The sequence below is a fragment of the Triturus cristatus genome, chromosome 2_2, assembly GCF_964204655.1.
Source record: "Triturus cristatus chromosome 2_2, aTriCri1.1, whole genome shotgun sequence".
Classification (NCBI taxonomy): domain Eukaryota; kingdom Metazoa; phylum Chordata; class Amphibia; order Caudata; family Salamandridae; genus Triturus; species Triturus cristatus.
The window spans coordinates 861,258,063-861,275,709 of NC_140582.1; the positions used below are offsets into that span (position 1 = coordinate 861,258,063).

The window sequence follows — 17,647 nt, forward strand, 5'->3', positions numbered from 1 at the left end:
GCACTGTGACAAATATATGGATCCCAGATTGTAATATGTATGGCATAGCACTGTGCGTTATAACATAGGCATCGAGAAAGGCACGTTAGATGGGGCAATATAACCCGTGCGAAGACAAGTGTGGCATGACATATTCACGTGGTGGTGTTACAGTGCACATGGGCTAGAGAGTGTCATAGCATATGCACTAGCTAGTGGAATACAACACAGAGGTGTGTGGCACTCGGCAGGCAATGGTGGGTGTAACACAGCATTGGGCTCTATCAGGAGCACGCTGTGACTCTCAAGTTATGTTCGTCCCCTTTCCAGAGAGTAAAATAAAAAGTATTACACATCCGGCAGTGGATGTGTGTTTTATTAACCGTGAGGGGGGTTTCTTGCATAGTTTTGGTCGAATTTTTGTCGAATCCCCTTTGAATGGCTTGGTGTGCATGTGTATTAAATGTGCCCGTCAATAGCTACCCATGTTTGTATAAATAAACGACAAGGGTGTCTACCAGGATTAGGCACGGTAGGGCATCATACATGTCAGAGCTTCACTAGTGGTGTAAATACATTCCACGTGGATTCATTGCATGCATAGTCGCCTTTTAATGAATATCACGCAAATCGTCATGGTGATAGGTACGTACGGTTTGTCCAGCATGTCCTAGGTGTGTCTATAAATATATATTTTTTAAAAATAATAAAAAACAGTGGCCGGCCCTGGGGATTGGGGTCAAAAAAATATAATTAGGAGACTGGCCCTGGGGGATGGGGTCATCAGGGCCAATAAATTAGAATAAGAAGGGGAACCAAACAGCCCCCCTTCTTAAAAAACTAAAATAAATAAGACTGGCATCGTGCCGGAGGCCATGCCCCCTCCGTGCAGCACTCTGCAAACGCGCCCCCAACAGGCATCTCCAGTATGCGCCAGGGAGCTGCGCTGCAGCCAGGTGTTCTGAGGCCAAGCCCCTTTTTACACCTCTCTGCAACGCAGCTCTGTGGCGCTTACTGGAGGTACCTAGTGGTCTAGTTTGACCCTAGGGACCCTTAGGATTCAGGGGGACTCTCAACTTAGAACAGCCACAGGGCGCGTTTACACAGTGGTGAAGGGAGGGGACGGGGCCTGAGGTGACGTGTGCAAACACGCACTATGGCATGTTTTAAATTGGGGATATAATTTCCCTTCAATACTGAGGGCCCCTGGGGGCTAACTAGCCCACCAAGTGCTTCCAGTAAGCGCCACTGAGCTGCATTGCAGAGAGGTGGTCCAGGCCGTGCCACTTTTTACACCTCTCTGCAACACAGCTCTGTGGCACTTACTGGAGGTACCTAGTGGGCTAGTTGGACCCTAGGGACCCTCAGGATTCAAATGAACTTAATCTCCCAACTAAAAATGGACACAGGGCGTGTTTACACAGTGGTGAAGGGAGGGGACGGGGCCTGAGTTAATGTGTGCAAAAACGCCCTGTGGCCTGTTTTAAGAGGTAGTTTTAATCCCCATGCCCTATTATTCACTAGGGGCTTACAGAGGAGGTCATGCTAATCACAGGGGGACCCCAACGCATAATGTTCCCTAGTGTATGTAGGTGTTTTCACTGTATTCTAAGTGTCTTTTAACATAGCACTGGCTCTAGGACTGGTTAGTCAGACTCAGTTACCACCAGTATCCGTCTGAAAAAGTTGAGGGTACAGGATGATTTTGCAACAAGGCTTCTTTCTGCTCTTCTTTTTGTTCTTTCTGCACGTTATCCTTCTTCCTGCACTTATCTTCGTATTTGAGGACTTCTGTTGCTTCTTTCTGCACTTCTTTTGTTTCTTTCTGTGCATTTTTTCTTCTTTCTTCACATGTCCTATCTCTGTAGGCATAGTTAGAAATTAGCATTTAAAAAACCTTTGAAATTCACTGAAAAAACCATGGGTTTCACACACGTTATAGTTAGGAATTAGCATTTAAAAAACCTTAGAAATTCAATGAAAAAACCAAAGGTTTCACACATGTTATAGTTAGCTGGACATTTCACTCGTAAAAAACCATTGAAATTCCCCCGTTATAGTTAGTTCAGCTAACTATAACTCGCGCGCCCGCAATGCACTACTGATGACGTCACATATTACATCACTCATGACATGGTCACTGACATCACTCATGACATCACTGATGACATCTCAAATGACATCACTGATGACATCACTGATGACATCATCCTTGTGATAGAGTGGCAGACCTCCTCTCCCCCTAATATAACCATTGAAACACACATTCAAAAATAGAAACTAAAATGTTCAAAATAATGAACATATCAATATCAGTTACAACAACCTATTCAGTAATTCTAAGAACCACATACACATACAGTAATTCACCAACAGTCCTCTACAGTCACTCATACATGTACTCACTCATCATATGTACTCATACACCTGTACATCCCGTTACACAATGCCACTCATCCATAGAGTAACTCACACACATAGTCACTCATGCTAATAAAGAATCAATCATCCATTTACTTGCATATACAGTTATACACACACCACCACACTTACTTCTACAGAAACTTACATATACTTACTCTTTTAAACAATCACTTATAGAAACACATACTTATTCATACAGGAACTCTTCCAATCTCTCACTCTCACATATACTCACTTATATACACCAATAGTCACATATACTAGTTTAAAACATATGTAGTTACTCATAAAGACACTATTGAGACAGTCATTCACTCACTAACACACCCATGCACACACTCATCCACCCATACAGTCCTGCACACATGCTGTATTCAACACATACAAACAGTGAGTCACTCATTCATGCACCTATGCACTAAGTAATACCCCCCACCGAACCATACAGAAACTCAGACACTCATAGTGATAAAAAACCAACTAATAACCAATATAGACACTCATGTAGCTACTCGCCAACCCATGCAGCCACTTATACACAAAGTAAGAAACTGATACAGATATTTAAATATTTAAAGATTACTCAGTAAGCCATGTATTCACTATGATACACTTAAACAGTCAGTTACACAAAAAAAATTCCAAAAAAAAGTATCCATTTAGACACTTATATACCCATTTATTCTTCCTTTGACCTTGAGATATACATAAATATAAAAAATATATAATTTTCATAAAAACACACAATCACTGGATGATGTCATCAGTGATGTCATCAGTGATGTCATTTGAGATGTCATCAGTGATGTCATGAGTGATGTCAGTGACCATGTCATGAGTGATGTAATATGTGACGTCATCAGTAGTGCATTGCGGGCGCGCGAGTTATAGTTAGCTGAACTAACTATAACGGGGGAATTTCAATGGTTTTTTACGAGTGAAATGTCCAGCTAACTATAACATGTGTGAAACCTTTGGTTTTTTCATTGAATTTCTAAGGTTTTTTAAATGCTAATTCCTAACTATAACGTGTGTGAAACCCATGGTTTTTTCAGTGAATATATATATATATATTCACTGAAAAAACCATAGGTTTCACACATGTTATAGTTAGCTGGACATTTTACTGATAAAAAACCAATGAAATTCCGCGTTATAGTTAGTGCAGGCAACTATAACTCACGCAACCGCAATCCTCTGCTGATGACATATGTGTCTTTATGAAAAAAAAATATTTGTAATATATGTATAGCTAAAATTTAATGGAAGAAGACATGGGCAAATAAGTGTCTAAATACAGTATTAGCATCAGCAGAGGATTGCGGTTGCGTGAGTTATAGTTGCCTGCACTAACTATAACGTGGAATTTCATTGGTTTTTTATCAGTAAAATGTCCAGCTAACTATAACATGTGTGAAACCTATGGTTTTTTCAGTGAATATATATATATATAAAACTATATCTTGCATTACTAATTGGCCCCTGGGTGGGCTGGGGGCATTGTTTTATTAAGGGAGGAGAGGTGCATGGGCCCCCACTCTTAGGGCATAATATCACTCCAGGGGCCACCACCGCCTAGGGCTTTTTTAACAACAAATGCATGGGAGGCCCATACGGCCTCCCCGGCTGCCCTGGGACCACCACCGCACCAGGGCTTTAATTTAAAAAGGTGGGGGGGTAGACCCCGCTGCAGTCCAGGTATTGCCACCTCCCTGGAGCTTTAACAAAAAAGAATGTGGGGGCCGTGCAGCCTTGATTTGAATGACATTTCCATGTCATTGCACTCTGTCCATCCTCTTTGACATCTTTAATCTATTGTGTAGTGTGTAGATGTTATAAATACTCTTTCATGAAATATGTTATATTTTTTTAGGTGCGGGTTGTGGAGTTTATAGGGGTAAAGCGAGGGAATTAATTTATTTGTAATTAATTATTAATTAGTTATTAATTAATTAAAAACAGATTATGTGTACACGCACAAAAGTAAATAAACAATGTACAGGTTAATTGTTGTTAAAGATGAAGACAAGTGTTCTTTCTTGCAGTGTTGATTTTTTAATGGTGTGTTACTTCACAGGCCAGCCAACACATGTTTCGTCAATGAGGTGTAAATCCCTTGACTTCTTCTCGCGGCGTTGTCCTAGTAATCTCATGTATAGTAAATGCAATTTAAGTCTTCAGGGAGAGTCTAATTGTTGGCAATATTAGCCACGTAAGTAAGTCTTTGCGGACCGGTACAACGCGGTCCCGGAATCACTGAGAGACGATCAGGACGTACTCGCCTGAGTTACTCTTTACGGCGGATAGCGCCACAATAATTTGATCTTGCATCCACGAGGCGTAAGAGTACTCCGCAGAGACTTACTTACGTGGCTAATATCGCCAAGAATTAGACTCGCCCTGAAGACTTAAAGTGCATTTACTATACATGAGATTACTAGGATAACCGATAAAAGGAGAATCTCAACAACACCGCAAGAAAATTCACTAGGACCCACTGGGTCGGAAGTATCACCAGTTGCAAGGTCCAAAGACTCATTCTACTCTAGTACAGCCCTGAAGAAATCAAGGAATTTACACCCCGAGAAAGAACACTTGTCTTCATCTTTAACAACAATTAACCTGTACATTGTTTATTTACTTTTGTGCGTGAGCAGAGGATCTGTTTTACTTGTAGATGGACCCTGGTCCTGATTGGAAGGTTTAGGGGTTTCTCCCTCACCTGTAGCACCGCATTTATAAGTCACGTTTGAGCTAACTTCATGCCATTTGGCAAGCGCCGTTCCATACCCTGTGCTAAATAACACTCCCTTTTCGTTGTCTATTAATTAATTAATTGGTAATTAATTATGGTAATTGTGTAATTTTTTAGGTACGGCTTGTGGGGTATATATATATATATACATATATATTCACTGAAAAAACCATAGGTTTCACACATGTTATAGTTAGCGGAAATTTTACTGATAAAAAACCAATGAAATTCCCCCGTTATAGTTAGTGCAGGCAACTATAACTCACGCGACCGCAATCCTCTGCTGATGCTAATACTGTATTTAGACACTTATTTGCCCATGTCTTCTTCCATACATTTTTAGCTATACATATATTACAAATATTTTTTTTTCATAAAGACACATATGTCATCAGCAGAAGATTGCGGTCGCGTGAGTTATAGTTGCCTGCACTAACTATAACGGGGGAATTTCATTGGTTTTTTATCAGTAAAATTTCCGCTAACTATAACATGTGTGAAACCTATGGTTTTTTCAGTGAATTTGCAAGGTTTTTTAAATGCTAATTCCTAACTATAACGTGTGTGAAACCTATGGTTTTTTCAGTGAATTTGTACGGTTTTTTAAATGCTAAGTTACTTTACGCCATTCGTGGCGTGCGCGCCCACTTTACGCAGTTAGTGCCGTGCACGCACGGTGGGCACGCGGTGCGCGCCCACGTTACGCTAGATGGGCCATGTACGCACGATGCGTTTCGCGCACCGTGCGCACATGGAGGACATATGATGCACTTCGTTTTGAAAGGTAATATTTTAATTTTTCGTATATGTTATAAGCCATGCACAAATGGTGCCCTTCGGGCACCATTTGCACACGGGGTGGAGAGAGTGTGGATAATTTTTTTTTTTATTATTTTTTTTTTAAATATTTTAGTTTAACTTATCGTTAATAAGCCATTCACAATTGGTGCCCTTCGGGCACCAATTGCACACGGGGTGGGGAGAGTGTGGATAATTTTTTTTTTTTATAATTTTTTACCGTACGCGTACGGTAAGCGTAATCGGCGAAATTAGCGAAAAAATAAAAATTCCGGTTTTGGCCTTGGGGGATCTTTGGGGACTCCCTCAACATTGCAATGTGTGTGGGAGCTGTCTAAACAGCCCCTTTACATGTTTTTGTGCTTTATATTTTAAACATCACTCTCAGTGCGAGAGAGAAAATGGCGGCCGCCGCTTCCTGGTTTCGGCCGATTCGAATGTTTACTAAGATCTAAGAGCCAATCAGAATCGCGCTCGCGCATGCCACCGTACATGTACGGTAAGCGTACCGTAAGCGCACCGTAAGCTGGCTCAGATATATATATTGATTTAAAGGCTATTTTCTCAGAATCTACTGAACAGATTTACACCAAACCTACAAAAGGCACTTCCTTGACCTGAGGACTACCTCTCTGCCAAATTTCTAGTAATTCTGTTCAGCCGTTCGGGCTGTAGCCCTGTCTAAAGGTCCTATGGAAAAATGCATGGGAAAAACGCGTTTTGGGACCCCCCTTTTATCTCAGCCCCCGCTTGACGAATCCCCCCGAGACTTTCAGGGTAGGAGCGGAGCGTAGCGCCCCACCTATTTTGAAAAATTCGCGAGGATTCGTCGACCGGCGCCAAAGTTATTCAAAATAGAATGTTGCGGATTTCCTATGGAAACGTGGTCCTAACTATAACTACCTACTGGCGACCGCCAGTAGGTAATATATATATATATATATATATATATATATATATATATATATATATATATATATACACAGTGCAGTGGTATATTTTAGAACAAATTATTTCATTTCTCTACACTTTTAGATAGTATTGCAGACTTCCTTCTTCATAGTGTCTTCTTTGAATGTTGGGTTCTTCTGAAATCAGGACTAAGATATATATATATATATATATATATGCAAGGCATCGCCACCATATCATAGTCCTTTTCCGCCTGGTAGGCAATCGTTATGATTCGATCCGCCCGCCATGCTAATAGGCCCCTATATATCTAGTGCCTGTCAGGTGGAGATTTTGCTAATCTCTTGGTTGTGTTTCAAAGTCAAATAATCACTGGTGGGAGGGAGAAGCTGTAGAGTTTCACCATACACTGAAGGCGAAGAAGAAAAAGAAGAAACCATTTGTGAGACTCTTGTTATCTTTTTGCTGGGAAAGAAGAACTATCTAAATACAAGGACTTTGTAAAACCTTTAAGTAATAAGGACGTAACTATTCTTTCTAACTCGATCAGTCAGCTGTTGTTTTAAGATGAGAATCCCATGATAACAAGCAAATATACACATTCAATCTTTCTGGCTTACATATTGAAGGGCACATCAATGCATGTGCAAAACATACAGAATGCATGTACCAGGAGTAAATAGGTGACATGTAGTGTACATAAGAGAACCTATACAGAGATTGAAACCATATTTAAGCTTGATTGATGGTGGCCTTGCATTAACAAATAAAATGCTGCGTTATCCGGCTAGTTAACTTTAATTGAGCTCCGCAGCTATATCTGCTTGTCAACATGAATTGTGACTCTGTTTACGCTTTCTTACTGTACTTTAAAATTGATAAATAAAGAAACAAATTCTATGGACTGATATGTCAACTAGCAGTTTGAAGGGATACGTGGTACTCTGTTCCTGGGGTCAGAGCTAAAGTGAGGATCTTGAAAATAATACATTGCAAAGCAATGTTTCTGCTCTTATTTGAGAGAGGTGAAGGAGTGGATGGCATGGATGAAGGTTGTAATGAGTCCCAAACTTTAGGTGTCCAGCTTCAGAATGATTAGGTAGAAGTGCATTTGGATGCTACTATGGGAATATAGAAGTTAATCCTGTGTTTGAGCATAATTGTAGCATCAACCGCAAATGCAATGGGCTCCTCAGTTTCTGTTAGATCACCTTTTGGGGGAAGCTGTACAAGTATGTGTCCTACTTAGATTTGCAGCGTGGAACCGGCGTCTCGGTTGGCGCAGACTGTTTGAAGCTCTTTTGAACCTTCCCCTGATGAAGGGCTAGTCCCGAAATGCACTGGGCTCAATTGATGGACTGTATTGACATGGATATCTGTTAAATATCTTCAAATAGTGTGACATTTGAACACTATATGCTTTAGTGGAATGCCATGATAATTGAAAGAAGATTGGATATACGCATGGATGAATATTTCTCTTTACTACGCATTTGATACATCGCATGCCATTACAACGCGTTTGTTGCAACAACCGCATTGTTACATCGCGAACCATTACAACGCAAGTCGTTACAACGACTTGCTGTAGGGGGCGCGCTGGATTTAGGAATAGTATAATTTACTATTCCTATTCCAGTTTGTGCAACAGCAGGGAAGGTGTTGGATTATAAATCCAACATCTTCCGCCCCCTACAGCAAGTCATTGTAACGACTTGCAATGTAATGGTTTGCGATGTAACAACGCAGTTGTTGTAACAGACGGTGTTGTAATGACATGCAATGTAGCGCATGCGATGTGAACGCTGTTTCCCGCATGAATTAACTTGTATTTTTTTAAAGAAAGACTATGCAAATTGATTTTGGAGTGAACAGTGGGGTCGTTTTTCCACTTCAGGAGGACGCTATTTCAGTCCTGCTTAGAGGCATCACACAAAGTTCCTCTTTATCCATGCTATTCTTTGCCCTCATCTTCTCAGCTCATTTACTCCAACTCTCCTGCACAAGATGCATAGCACATGTTGATGGTCTGTGTATGCAAGTGTGCGTTACATGCACCCATGGCTATGTAGTTAGTTCCATCTTTGAGACTATTTATACCCATCACCTAATTTATAAATTATATTTTGCTCTAGTATAATCATTACTGGCAATGTTTACTCGGTGTTCGTGCAAAACCTGATTTAGCACTTATTTTGTGCAAATCTGGGGCCCATAAAATGCTATAATATGAAGCGAAATTCTCAACTGAGGCTAGTCATCAAATCTATAAATTTAAATAATGTCAAGCACAATTAGGCTCCACAAATGTATTGTAAATGTTAAAAGGTTTACAAATTCAAAATCATCTAAGTAGTGTCAATCAATAATCAATACGTGAATGCATTTAGTAATTATGAAGTTCAAATAACTCAAAATCATGTAAGTAAGAGGACAATTTAGTATAAAGATGCCTCGAAGAAAATGAAGGGTCCTCCCATAAAGAGACCACCCTACTCTGCTCTAAGTTATTTTGAAAATGGGCAAGCGCATGTCTGCAAGAGTTCTTTTCTGCACTCATTAAATCAAAAAATGTAAAGATTTGCTACATCTACACATGATTCCCATAAAACACTCGAATCAGTTTCAAGCATAGAGACACAATCTAGGGTGCATTATTTTCTCAGGGTTGTACACAATTCGGCTTCTCTAAAAGTAATTTATCTGCAACAGATGAGATACATTGGACCAGCCTCTACTCTGCAGGTGTAATAGCATTTGCGTATTTATGTGTCACATATAATGCAAAAATATGAAAAATCCCTCACCACCAGTATGTCTTTTTCTGATGCAAGCATGTGCTGCATTGACCCTCAGCGATGTTGTGCTATCTGTGACATTTTCAGAGAAAACGTGTTTCTCCTTTACTCTGCATTACTGTGTGTTTGATATTTTCCTGACTTACTTAGTCTGGTTATTTTTCTTTTTGGACAGGTTCGATTTGTACAGTTTGGGTCGTTTGGTTGGTTCTAATTCTCTTCGTTTTTCTACTGGCACTAAACATCATAACCTACAAGGTGCTGCAAGAAAACAAAGAAAGCTTGGCACGTTACCGTGAGTTTTGAAGTAACTGCTGGTGTGTTTTTAATTCAGGCCTGTGTGCATTGGTGACATGACTGACTAATGGCCCCATGTCATATGTAACACCTTGAGCCAGTCTGGCTCTTTAGCCCACAGCACTTTACATGGTGAGATCAGTGCGCCGATGTTTACTATGTTAAAAGAGAAACTACAAGTCCACCGCTGAAATGTGTTTCTAACTAACAAGCTAGGGTGGCCAAACCAGTCCTGGTTTTTCACCTGCTGTCCTGGCAGGTTTCAGTAACTTTGGCTCTTTTCCCGTTTTTTAGAGAGGGTCAGAAAACAGTGGGAGTCAATTTTTATGTGTTCCAAAGCAGGGCTGGTTAGCAAATCTTATTGAAAACTCAATTTAATTAATAGGCAATTAATGGGTATGATACTGGGTTTAAAAAATGCTTGATATATATTTTCTTAGTACCTTTTCTGTATGTCTGTGTTGATGAGCGCTGCCATTCTGTGGCGCTGGGATAATGTAAAATTGTAGTCCTTCTTCTATTTTCGAGAACTGTCCTGGTGTTTGGTTTTTAAAATCTGGTCAAACTATAACAAGCGAAAGGAGGAACACATGGCAACTATAGTGAAATCACCTTGGACCGAATTACATTAATTGTACTGGTGCTAGTACAGTTTTGAATTATCAAGCAAAACGCTGTTTTTGATTGGATGGGGTTAGACAATGACTTCCAAGCCTTCCACAGTCCTCCTCTGTGCATTTTGCAAACAGTAGTGGAATCAGTCCATTTGCTCACACTATTCATAGCGTTTGCTATAAAATTCAGGCATAGCCAGCGCAGTATATCCCTAACTCAGATATGTTTTAGACCTCAGTTACTTGTCAGGAGGGAGCAGTGTCTGGGCCTGATTATGAGGTCCTTGGTAGTAGGCTAGGCAATTCCAGCCGTCACAGTTACTATTACCGGCTATTACAGTACCTGTGGGTGTCAGAAAAATATGAGCCATTACGAGTTGGACCCCGAAGGCCCACTAAGAAATAGGGAATAACTGGTAGAATCAGATTTACTGCATCCAGATCACCTGTGTCTTCCTCAGTCACAGCTGCATTTTTGCTCCAAGACCTTTGGTTGCTTTGAGCAATGGAGTCCCTGGGGGAAACTGTGAAGGCCTGCGGGCATTCTGCATTACTTGTAATCATGACAGACCCAGTACCTCCCGTCTCTGGGCACATCGCAGTTATAGGCAACTTTTAATATGACCCTAAGTAGAGGTGCATGGCTGGCTGCTTTTGTCCATGTAGTGAAATTCTCAGTAGCGCCCAGGTGTAAACCTCTGGCTTGGACAACAACCACCATCTCCCCTATAGAGCAATAACTTTCAACAAATTTCAAATACTATCACAGCGTTTATTTATCCAGACAGGCCCTAGTTATCTTAAGTTGTTCAATGCAAACTGCGTTAAACACAGGCTGTTATTCTAAATTGTTTGTGTACAGTAATGCGATGAGTAGGAAAACTATCCTGCTTTATGATTTGAGAGAGCTTCTCTGTAGTTTGTTTCTAGAGTGGCAGAGTCTTAGGACAAGTAACCTGGGTTTGTGTTAGACTGGGCTTTTGTTTCAAACATCCTTGATAGAGGGAGGTACTGAGGGAGATTCAACTGGTAATTGGAGCAGGGGTGTAATATAGCTGGAATAAATATTTTTGGGTAGGGATAGACTGAAGGCCAGATGTACCAAAGGGGTTTGCCCATTTTGTGTCTGTGAGTAAAAGCTTTAGTGAATGTTGGCTTAATTGATCTATCCGTCTCTGCCTTGGGTATTTCTCCATTAATTATATACCCTATTTGCCATATTTCATAAGTATTTAGTTAAATCATGAGAACAAATACTTCCATGGAAATGTAGTAGAGGCACAATATCGTTTTGCAAATTAAAGATGTTCAAAACAGTGTTATATAACAAGCCTGTTCGGGAAGAAAGTGGCTATAATTCACTCATGCAGTGAGCTTATGGAATCGTTAAAAGTATTGTTGTCGTCAGCGTAATTAGATACAGTAAGGACCAAATTAAGTTCCCACTGAGGCATCACAAATGGCATTGGCGGGAACATATGGGTCAGCCCCTTCAAAAAACACATCAGAACAAGGGATATGGATAAAGATGATTGATCAAGTAAAAATAATAACTAATCTTTAAGTGTTGCCACAGCAAGACATTGCTGGGCTAGCAAAAGACAAACCAACAGTGTGTCAGACTATTCTGCCTGTAAAGGCTGGCTGTTTCTGAAGGAACACCAGACAACAAATTTCTTCCAGCATACTGCATAAACAGTTTTAGTGGAGGGACATCTGACTGCCAGGATAACACCTACTACTTCAGGAGGAAGATTACAGGGCATCAACTGTCCCTACTCAGTTTTCACACATGGAGGTGGGGGTGGTGCAGGCTGGACAGGACCCTGCCTTGCTTCTGCAACAGGAGGTCTTTCCGAAGGGGCAAGCAAATCTGAGGACAGATGCTCATGGCCAAAATGTCCAGGTTATTCATCACAAAAAAGGGGTGAGGTGGACTCGAGGAGATTTAGAGACATGCAAGAGTTAGCTTACGGACCTATGAATAACCCACAATCAAGAAACCTTTGGGTCTAAAAGATGATAAACAACTGTTAAAAAAAGACTTAGTCACAAAGGGATATCCCTTTAAGAGGACGAATTTCCTCACTTACCAATGGTGGCATACTTCATCATTGGGGTTCTCCTCGTGTCGTGATGCCTAGTCACGGCAAGGGTTACAACCTCTCTCTGAGAGGGAGGAGCTCAGGGATGTGTAAGGGAGGGTATGCTAAATATCACTGCGATGAGCTCAAGGTAATGAGGGTAGCAGAGCAAATGTAAGTGATAATAAAACTAGCTCCAAGGTATGCCATAGCCCTTTATTCATGCGTCTCAGGGCCAGGATTAAAAACAGGGCACTCGCTGGAAAAACATACACCCGCAGTTAGTGTCTTATTGGCAAGATGACCGCCGAGCTGGAGCTCCCCACCGAAGCTCCGGGGCTTGGGATCACAACTTTGTAAAAATCCCTGTCTATGCCCCACATTCCATCGCCCTCCGCTACGGAACGCAAGTACCCTTTTTAAGTTACACTGCAACATCAAAGGATTATCTTAAGGCAAAACATTACCTGAATACTGCTGCCGACTCCGACGCCTTTTCACGGACTAAAGCTGACTCGTTGATGAAGCGGAGCCGCCGGGCTCTTCCAGTGCGGATATGATGCTTTGTCGCCGCGACTTCTGGTTTAACTGCCCCCTTGCTGTTCTTCGTTCATCTGCTTTGGAATCTGCACCTGGCGTGAGGAGACGGCAGAGATGTGTTTTGGTCCTGGGGAGGTGGTGACCTACTCCCGCTGCAGCTGACCCGAGCTCGGCCCGGTCCCTGGTGCTCCTTTCTTGACCTTTGCGCAGTGCTCCCGGGGCTTTGAGACTGCCGCTGACCGCGGCCCCCGCAGGGGGCCACTCGGCGGTCGGCGCCTTAGTGGCCCCAGGGCCCCGGTCACCCCTCCCCACTTCATCCTTCGGGGGGGGGGCGGGGGCAGGGATCCTGACTGTTGCCCCCCTCCGTGTCAGGGGCCGGAAGTGACGCGCAATGCGCGTCACTTCCGGGCCCAGGTGTGAGGGGGAGGCTATTTAGCCTTCCCCCACCCTCACTGGCGGGAACTCCTGAATACTTGTGGTGAGTTGCCGGATTGCCCCCTCGCCCCGGCCCTGTCCCTGGGCAGTACCAGGAGACGGGGCCCTGTGGTCGGAGTGCCACGGGCGGGGGGGGACCGTGCACAGAGCAAGGCTCGTGTTTATTTCCGTTTTACTGAGCGTGCGATCGTTGAGGGAAGCTGTGTTTTGCGTGTTTCCCGCTGCCACTGATCGCTAGCGCAGGTGGGGACGCAACCGGCCGGCTATCCGGCGTCCATCTTGAGTGTGGGGCATACTGGCTGCCATCTTGGGTGTGGGGCACTTAATCTCCCCGTGCCTATAGGTATATAAATACGGTGCGACGCGATCCGATACCTTCGGGTCGAGTTCGCGCTAGAGAAAGAATTTATGCATAAGAGCGAAAGTATATTGGGACCGAGGCTCAGGTCCTCACTCGCAAATGGGTGGTGTTTTCGAGTCTCGGGGCCGCGGTCGCTTTTTGTGTCGCGGGGTATATCACTTAATCCCCCCGTGCCTATATGTATGTAAAGGCGGTGCGAAGGCCCCCCAATACCTTCGGGTCGAGTTCGCGCTAGAGAAGGAAGTTATGCATAGGAGCAAACGTACAGTGGGTCCGAGGCTCTGGTCCTCAATCGGGTTGGTGTTTTCGGGTCTCCGCTTTCGTGATTCGGGGTAAATCACTTAATCTCCCCGGGCCTATATATGTAGGTAAATACGGTGCTACGCGCTCCTATACCTTCGGGTCGATTTCGCGCTTTATAAATATGCAACTAAAACAATATACCGGAGGTGAGCTGTGGCCCGCGTGTGCGCCAGGGCACCCACATTTCGTAACCGGTACACATTTAAAGCGCTCTAATACCTTCGCTAGACAAATCCTCATTAAATATGGGTAAGCGGTTACTGAGCTATCCTTGCAGAGTGTCACCGTGTCACAGGGGCTCGCTGTGCTCCCCGGGGTTAGGCAGGGGGCCAGGCTTGCGATCCGTCCGTTGATTTCATGAGTAAACCCACCTTCATGACCCCCGGTCCGGGGAGGTCGGGTCGCTGATCTGACTGTTACCCTGCGACTCTGTCGCCGCCTCGATCGCGGAGCGGCGGGCGTCTTAACGCGGTGAGTCAGGGGAGAGGGAGGGGTTTGCAGGCTGGATTGCCGACTATGGGCAGGACATCATTAACTTTGTTCCTCCGGGTCGCGTCTGCACCGGCGATTCTGGGCAAACGTTTTATCTCCCCGGGCCTGAATGTGCTATGTGTCGCGTCGGCCCCGGTGATTCTGGGGCAAATCGAGTATTATCTCTCGGGGCCTGTATGTGCAAGGTGTTGCGTCTGCTCCGGGGATTCTGGCCAAATCAATTATCTCCCCGGGCCTGATTGGGCAAGGCGTCGCGTCTGCTCCGGGGATTCTGGCCAAATCGATTACTATCTCCCCGGGCCTGAAGGTGCAATGTAAATGCGGTGCCCACATGTGAGCACTGATTATACACGGGGCGAATTCGCGCTACATAAAATGGGCAATTGTATTCCTCTGCGGCCTGGCTCTGCCCTGTTTGGTTTGTTTTGGTGGGGTCGGGGGGGGGGACGGCACCCAGCAAGCGTAGCTAAGGCCCGGCCCCACAGTAGGCTAGTTCGGGTGTCCCAGCAGGGAGCGGGGAGCCGCCCTCCCTCGGCCTTGCCCTGCAAGGGTGCGGGTAGTTAGTAGCAAGGGGCCGATCCCGGGGGCCAATGCATGGCGACCGAGAGTGGCACATGAGCAGTAAAAGGGGGATCGCGTAGTTGCTTTGTAGTGGACTGGAATTTGTAACGGACATCCTGGGTCGGGGAGGCGGGCTGCGCCTTGTGGTCGCGTCTCCCCTTTTGGGCAGCACGGGTACTGTGCAATTTTCACTTCCGGACAGTGAGTTGGCCCCCGTGCCTGAATATGTAATGTAAAGCGTGCGAATAATTTCGTAGTACACGCTACATAAAGGCAAATGAACGGAGATTTGACGTGTTCGCTTCACGCGAGACAGTGATTTTGGGGCTAATGGGCACCAGGAAAGTGGTATGGGGTTGGGGCGCAAGCGAGCACCATGCTGCTTGCCAGGTTCAAGGTGGGGATGGGGGCAGACGCGAACAGGGTGTGCATGGTTAAACGTGATTTGTATGAGCACCTGTGTCCTCCCTCCCCCCCCCCCCCTCCCCTTTTTTCTTGCGGTACAGTCACGCCTTTTCGTGTATGCATATTTCTTGTGCTTATGCTGGTTTCTCTTGCAGTACATTCGTCCGCTTTCGGTGACTGGAGGATTATTAATTGGCGACAGAGAGACGCGAGCCAAACACCATCCGTATTCGGGGCTCGGACGGGAATAAGAGAGAACAACTGCTAAGTGATGGACAGCCAAGGATTATCCCCCCCCCTTTTTACACCAGGGACACAGGTTGAGGAGTCCGTGCCGGACACTTCGGAGGAAGCCCGGATTGCCGCATTCTTGGAGCTGACGAGGGCCAAGGGTTTAGCTTGGGCGACTGAACTATTGAAAGCCAGTACCCCCCCAGACTCTGGGATATCGATGGACGGTACGGCTACGGATAAGGATGTAGCGGAGGTTGCGGGCTCGTCACGGTCGAAAAGAATCCGCCGCCCCACGAGCAAAGACTTTCCGGTGGAGCAACCACCGGCTCGAAATAGAGCGGCTCCTCTTCACAGGGCCTCAGCGACCCCCCAGGCGGCGGTTAGCTTGGGGACGGGGACGCACAACGTACTGCCCTGCCCGCCCCAGGCGACATTTGCCTCAGCAGAGGATCTGGGTAAGCTTTCAGACACTCTAAAAGACTTCATGGCTGAGGTCAGATCCGGTCTTCTGCTTGCCAGGTCACCCCTAGGGGTCGGCCCGTCCGCCCCACCGCCGCCGAGTGTGACCCCGGCGCCGGGGGGCTTCACGCAGGTCTGGGGTTAGCCGCCGGCTGCGTTGGAACCTCCTCCGCGGCCCCCACCCCCAGCGGCTGCTGTGGCCGAGAGCACGGCAAGTGCGGTCGATCCTGCAGTAGTGGTTCCCCCGGTGGTACCGACGCCGGCACCAACACTAGCCGTAGCACCTAAGCCTCTAGTTACCACGGCCCCGCTAGTATCGGGCCGCTGTTCACTCGCTTGGATGGTCCCTTTAGTGGCCAAAGAAGGGATTTGGCGCAGGGAATTTATCGATATCTTCACCCTCCTCATGCATGGGGCGGAGGGGGTAGATACCAGGAGGATGGGCAACAAGGAAGAGGACAAGAGGGTGCGGTATCATTTATATCCCACCAAAAATATTGTGACTTGGGGTCAGGCCTTTGCCATTTTTGCGGCAGTAATAGTGGAGAAATTCCCAGATGAAGGGCCAGGTCTCTTCCACTATGCAAGCGTGATTACAGAGGAGGCTGCTAAGTGTGGGGGCATGGGATGGTACCACTACGACTGTGACTTCCGTAGACAGAGAGCAATCTGCCCAGATCTTGAGTGGGACCAGTTGGAGGTCCGTTTATGGGTAAAACACATGGGCAAGCATACTGAGGGGTCTACGACGAAGTCAGGTACGGAGAGCGGTGTAAAGAGCAAGGAGAAAGAGGATAAACAGGAGAGGAAATGGCAGAACAGGAAGTCCTTTCGGGGCGGTCGTGGGGGGGGTCGCAGGCCTGGCTTTCGGGCACGGTCTTCTGGGACCTGCAGGCTCTTTAATGCAGGGTTCTGCTCCTGGGACAAAACATGCCGTTTCTCACACAATTGCAGTGTGTGCGGGGCCCCCCATGCCGCCACCGCATGTTCCAAGCGCGACACTCCCGACAAGCCTTCCTCGAGCAAGTAGCCCCGGGGGGTTTCCCCCTCCCGCGCTTTGGCCCCCGCGAACACATCTGCTAGCGCGCATGCCCTTGCCCCACACGACCATGTGAAAGGGCCCTCTCCCATCAGCGTAAAGAACCTCCTCAGCGCCCTCCGCGGATACACTAGCAGGGAAGGGTCCCTCATTTCTG

At 45.4% G+C, this 17,647-nt stretch overlaps 1 protein-coding gene across 4 annotated transcripts in view; it reads left to right on the forward strand.

Annotated features, from left to right (window-relative positions):
- The window catches only part of TMEM156 (transmembrane protein 156), a 241,420-nt gene that overhangs the window by 146,650 nt on the left and 77,123 nt on the right, over positions 1–17,647 (forward strand). For all 4 annotated transcript variants that reach the window (XM_085642251.1, XM_085642254.1, XM_085642255.1 and 1 more), the window contains exon 4: positions 9,842–9,961. In XM_085642251.1, coding sequence (XP_085498377.1) covers positions 9,842–9,961 — 120 coding nt within the window. The remainder of the gene's footprint in view (positions 1–9,841; positions 9,962–17,647) is intronic.